This window comes from Lottia gigantea (genome assembly GCF_000327385.1).
Source record: "Lottia gigantea unplaced genomic scaffold LOTGIsca_60, whole genome shotgun sequence".
Lineage (NCBI taxonomy): Eukaryota > Metazoa > Mollusca > Gastropoda > Lottiidae > Lottia > Lottia gigantea.
In genome coordinates, this window is record NW_008710050.1 from 734,023 (window position 1) to 740,406 (window position 6,384).

At 36.4% G+C, this 6,384-nt stretch overlaps 1 protein-coding gene across 1 annotated transcript in view; it reads left to right on the top strand.

Moving 5' to 3' along the window:
• The window catches only part of LOTGIDRAFT_166687 (hypothetical protein), a gene marked incomplete at both ends in the record, with an annotated part of 7,951 nt that extends 1,775 nt beyond the window's left edge, over positions 1–6,176 (top strand). Inside the window, 8 exons of the mRNA XM_009064103.1 lie at positions 447–597; positions 934–1,132; positions 2,852–2,945; positions 3,610–3,768; positions 4,144–4,208; positions 4,761–4,931; positions 5,293–5,536; positions 5,939–6,176. Coding sequence (XP_009062351.1) covers positions 447–597; positions 934–1,132; positions 2,852–2,945; positions 3,610–3,768; positions 4,144–4,208; positions 4,761–4,931; positions 5,293–5,536; positions 5,939–6,176 — 1,321 coding nt within the window. The remainder of the gene's footprint in view (positions 1–446; positions 598–933; positions 1,133–2,851; positions 2,946–3,609; positions 3,769–4,143; positions 4,209–4,760; positions 4,932–5,292; positions 5,537–5,938) is intronic.
• Between the last annotated feature and the right edge of the window lie 208 nt (positions 6,177–6,384).

The window sequence follows — 6,384 nt, forward strand, 5'->3', positions numbered from 1 at the left end:
GCGTGTTCTGGTATGTATTGATGCTCACGGTGGACATACCCGCTACTGACTTGACTTTGTGACGTGTGGTGTGACATTTCCCGTTGTTTCTGTGATCAGTGCTCTAACGAAATATTCTTTTTTCGACCCCACCCATCTTTAAAGGCTTGTCATATTGGTTGTACAGATTTTATTGAAATGAAATTTTTGTACAGATGTTGTGAAAGGATTTCTCAAAAGCATAACACCAATCCTAAACTTCTGCATTGTTTAGTTTTTCTTTTATGTCGTTGCAAACAGGTGGTATCGTTTCTTTTGGACACTAGTTTATATAATTCAGCATGTAGATTATAGCATTATATGACGTTATTAATTTGGTATAATTCTCGTTTCATATCCTAAATAGTTTACAATATCAGCATTACATCTGCTGGAACCAACAATCCATCTATCTTTAATGATTTCAGATTCCACACGGCTGCCCTTGTTAACGGAAAGAGATTCGCCGAGGGTCACGGGACTTCCAAGAAAAATGCCAAAAAGATAGCTGCCGAGTTAGCGTTAGATAGATTGTATAAAGTGGCCAGTAGAAATCTATCTGGTGCTAATGAACTAGTGGTAAGATTTTATCATTCTATGTTAAGTCTTCATTATTCCAACCAGATTGTTTGACTTCTCAAAACCTTACTAAATTGTTCAACATCGCGAGATCCAATGGGCGATTTCAGTTCCTAACATTTTATCTTTTAGCGAATATGAATTTGGTCCAACAAGTTGGTATGACTTCCCTGGGATGTTTTCACACCCAGGGGGTGTTGGACTAGGGTGTCAGGAGAGTGGCCAGCTGGATCTAGATCGATAGCTCCTTACATGTAGATACTATGGCGAATTTCATTTAACTTGACAATTTTCAAAAAGTATAGAACGTAACACTCCCTACTATTTACTTTCCAGGCTGATCGAATTGAAAACAACGAAGACGAGAATGCTAATGACGAACCTCTTTCTCCGGCCCAGAAGATCAAGGCGATGGCTAAAGGTGTTTTTGAACTGGCGGAGGAAACTCAGATGATTTATTACTGTAAGGAGAAGGTGGTCGCTAGTTTTTTAATGGAACGTTGTGGTCAGATTACTGTGGTAGCATTAGGAACAGGTGCGTGGTTATTATTCCAGGCGTAAGCCGCGTTTTTACTGGTTGAAATCATATTTAAGGATCATTTTGATATCAGATCTTAAAGGAATTGTAGAGAAGGGACACTGATATCATCCAATTGTCCATTTTGGTTCACCAATACACCTAGAAATTTTAGAAAAAAAACTCTCTACAATCCCTTTAACCTCTGTCTTCTTTCATTTTTCTGTGTAAAAGCTCATCTATGTCCATTCCATTCCATTCCGTCATGTATCGGATCTAAAGTCTATAGTACTATGTTGTTCACTGGCCTACATCTTTTTCCAAGCACATTCAACTATTCACCAGATATCCTTGTTTTTACCTTTTCTGTCATATTGGATGTTCCTTCTATATTGTAATCACATATATATCGTTTTTTTATTCTCCTTTATTCTTTGTTTTCACAGAACCTGAAAGGTATAATTTATTTTCGTTTCGAATTTGCAACTGTTTTAATTCTGAGTTTTGTACTCGACCACTATCTTCTTTCCACTATCCACTCTATTTAACGAGTTAAAAATGGCTATCGGAGAGGACTTAGTGATCGAGTCTAGTTTTGTTCATGTTAATTTTAATCGATTCACTTTTGAATAATTTGCATCGTTCATGAAATTTCTATTGTTAATTGATTTTGTTGCACCTTTCAATACTAATTTTCACCATCATACCTTCAAGGTGTAGAAAATAAAATAGAGATAAAGCTAATTTTGACTTGAACACTAATTGCTTTTTGACAGTGAAATAATTTGCATGAGTTGTACTGAATCTTGCAAGCGACTAACACAAGCACCATATCGAGGCTCAATAGGAAGTTTGGCTATTGAGTAATGAGAAATCAGGCGCTACAGGTTCGAATCTGGTAGTGATTAAGCTGTCCACACCATTCTACCTTAAAACAAGTCACCAGTTAGTCTTTCAGAGTATAAAGATTGAAGAAGAGATATTAATGCTTTTTAAAAGAATTATTTTTGTATTTCAAACGATTGAGCGTACTTTTTACAAGAACTCGACATTGTCTATGAATAATGTTTCCGTTTATTGATGCATAATACTGTACCTTCGCCAGTGATATCTTACTTTGAACAACAAATGCTAAACAATTCAATAGACAAAGTTTAAAAGCCTGTAGGTGCAAGTGATTCATGCTCTTAATATTGTTCGTTGGTGCAAATTTTAAAGTAACATTCAGTGAAAACCATTTCTTTCTAGCGATGACCTCACTGGATCAAGTATTATTATAATTAATGTCGATGTCAATGCCGATGCAAAAATTACATACTGTGAAACCGAAACGCATTTCTTTCTAGCGATGACCTCACTGGATCAAGTATTATTATAATTAATGTCGATGTCAATGCCGATGCAAAAATTACATACTGTGAAACCGAAACGCATTTCTTTCTAGCGATGACCTCACTGGATCAAGTATTATTATAATTAATGTCGATGTCAATGCCGATGCAAAAATTACATACTGTGAAACCGAAACGCATTTCTTTCTAGCGATGACCTCACTGAATCAAATGTTATTGATTGATTGAGTTTGTGAATTTACAACTTTACATGTTTCAAGAATAGAGTTGGGTTTTGGTGGAAAATAAAAAGATGACTCGATGGCGCTGGATGACCTGGACTAGAATTTGTAATTTTTGTTGAATTATTTTATATGGATGTTATATTTTATAATATTTTTTACAGGTAACCGAAGTGTCTTATATCAGAATTTAAAAACTGATGGAACATGTATTTTACAAGCTCATGCTGAAATAGTCGCTAGACGATCTTTTATCAGGTACATTTCTTATTCTTTATACAACAACAAATATGTTACTTGCCACGCTTAATCGTTTGCAAGGCCGTAGCACAATATAATTGCAGCACAATGAAGCGCGATCTAACTGCAGCGCAATCTGTGCAGCGCAATCTAACTGCAGCGCAATCTAACTGCAGCACAATCTAACTGCAGCACAATCTAACTGCAGCGCAATCTAACTGCAGCACAATCTAACTGCAGCGCAATCTAACTGCAGCGCAATCCAATGGTAGCGCAATCTAAGTCGAAATGTGAAGGTGACTCTGGAGGATGTAAGATATATAATTGAAACTGTGATACTTCTAAACATTAGTCGTCGTTGCCTCTGTTACGCTACGACCTTGGTTTTTAGGTTTTCAAAGTCGTCTGAAGAGATACCTTCTGTTCTGGCTTTATGGACATGTTTCAAAATGTCTTCAAGTCTCAAAGCAAGAAATTAGGACGTAAAATTCCATTCATTTCATTTCATTTACAAGTCTCAAACGAAGAGACGGAACTCATAACAAACCAGAATCGATACCGTTCAAATAGCGAAAGATTGGCCCTTTTTGTGTTGGATGCCGTTATAAAAACTTCACAGATGCTATGTTAGTTAATGAGTGCACGAATGCACGTGTATAATCGTATTTGTCCTATATTCTAGATTTTTGTACAACGAATTGAACCGTTTTATTGACTGTGAGACGGATGCTATATTTACACTGGGTACATCCGGGCGGTTACAGCTATTAGACAGTGTTAAATTTCATCTTTATATCAGCCGACCACCGTGTGGGGATGCTTCGGCTTTCCCTACAATAGGGTAGGTACATTTTGTTTTCGAAACAAATGGAAATACATGTACCATCATAACATTTGGAAAAATTGTGCAGACTTTACAATCCTCGTGGCATTCTAAAGTGAGTGTGTTTACGCTGCCAAAAATTATCCATGCTGAGCCGGGACCGAGTACAGTTCACTTCAACCGAGCCAAATTGTAAACGCGGCTTATGTGACTGTCGGGCCAAAAAAAATGTGCCGAGTACAATTCAATTACCTCTCTTTAAAGCATCGATAAAATTAATGTACTATTAAGATTTTTTGGACAAACCATCTGGATTTTGTTAACTTTGATGAATACCGATACCCCAGTAATTAGCGGATATTATTTTACTGTAATGTGTTTATTAATCTCCAGGAGTAAAGATGTTCGTAGTAAAGCTTTAAGAAAACAAGGAGTATTAAGAACATTGGTAGCTGATGGTAAGTTTCTATTGCTGTCTGAATTCACCATCATTGTAGTCGAGATCAAAGGCCTTGTGAAAATCGCGAAAATGAAGCATTCATGCATTCACTCTAAAACTGTAAAGTGATGCTGATAATATAAGCATTAAAATATGAATTTTCCATCCAAATCTGAGAAGGTATATTCACGAACCATTGTATTACAGCAGAAGGGTCTTAACTCTAGACTACGTTAATTGGTTTATCATTAAGATAATATGATATAACTGTTGTTAACCAGAATTCCAAAGAGATAAAGTGTCAAAACATTAGCCACTTGATTTCAGCTCTCCGTGGCACTTTCTCAGAATTAAAAATTCCATAATTAAAAAAAAAACATACTGTAAGATTCATACTTACATATTACCAAAACCATGACACTGCTCACGGTCTGAAAGTCATAATAGTCAACTCGTCCACGGTAGGTTTTTATTGAATTGTATGAGAAATGGGCAATTACTTCGATTCTAATAGATGACACGTATAGCACAAATTAATCTTTCAAGTACATAATTTTATAATATATTACAGGTGAGGGAGCTATACCTACAGATTCTATCCTACCCGCGGGACATAACGGTGAAGAGAGACTGCGAGTAATGACGTGTAGTGATAAGATCTGTAGATGGAATGTTGTTGGTGTACAGGGGGCGCTATTATCTCATCTTATTGAACCTATATATCTCTCTAAAGTTGTTATAGGTAAGTATCCCCACTGCCAGACAACCCAAATATTCAAGGGAAATCATTTGTATTTAATAACATAGTTCTGGCCATGTATTCTCCAAATCTCTATATCCTAGGATCTTATCTTCTAACATTGTTTCTAGGATGTCTTAGCGCTACGATCATTTCGACAATACGTGGTCTAGTGTCTAGAATAGAGACCAAACTTCTCCTGAAAATGCAGAATTTCATTTAAAAAAAAAAACAAAGGAAACACTTTGGTGCCATCTCAATTTATGAAATATAACCAGAAAACTATGTTGCAGCGAGACTTTTTGGACACCAAATTAATAACGATATGCGTATAAAATGATTAATATTCCCTTTACACTTGTAGGTAGTTATTCGGGCGATCAAAAAGAACATGTCCCACGAGCTTTATTTGGTCGTTTACAAACTGGAACGCTGGAAGAAAAGATCTACAATCCTTACGTGGTGAATGAACCTAGTCTCTATTATCCAGAAGATCACGATCTCGACAATTATGCCTTAAATAAATCTCGCCAGTACAGTGTGGTATGGACCTTAGGGGACGACGGTGTGGAAGTTATTGATGGAATCTTCGGTATCAAGATCTCCGGGTAGGTGTACCAATGACTTGGTTGTCCGAATCATTAAAAATGTTCTCGTTGAGACAAACCTTATCGAAATTATCGTACAATTTCTTTCTTTGTTTTTTTTAAATATTTTTCGTCTTCATTGTAATCTAACAGGTTTTTTACCGGGGTCCTGTTCTGATGACGTTATTTTTAACCAATCAAAGTGTGTATTGAATGACCCTTTTTATTATAACAATGGGATAGCAACCCTAAAGGCTCGTACTACTCGTAGATTAGTTAGTCACTAATCAATCAAATTGTAGACAAGCCTAATTTCATGATGTTATATTCTTGTATCTTGCAATCCCTAAATGTGACTATTGACGCCGAGCCTCGTTTCATTACGTTGTTGTATAATTTTTATTTTATTATTCTCTATTTCAGACCTACTGACATGCCGTATTCCGCCATCAGCAAAAAACATTTCTTCACCTTATTCCACGAACTGTGTCAAAAGTTTGGACGTCGCGATCTCCTCGGCAAATCTTATTTACAAATAAAAGACAAAGCTTCCGAATACCGCCGAAACCAGGACGTTCTGTATCAACATTTTGTGTCCAAGAAACTTGGAACGTGGTGCTCGGTGTCTGAAAATTATGACGTGGATAACTTCTATTTATAGACTTTTGTGACCCCATTGTCTTGACCTACTTATTATTTATTGACCTACTTATGTACGCAAATATATCAGTGTCAAGTCAGCATCATCTTCATCATTCAATTATCAAGTGTCAGTCATCAATATCTGAAAAGGTCATGGTCATCCGGAAGGCAAAGGTCATCCTACAGGTCAAGGAGATTTGAAATATGTGAGAGTGGGATATAAATGG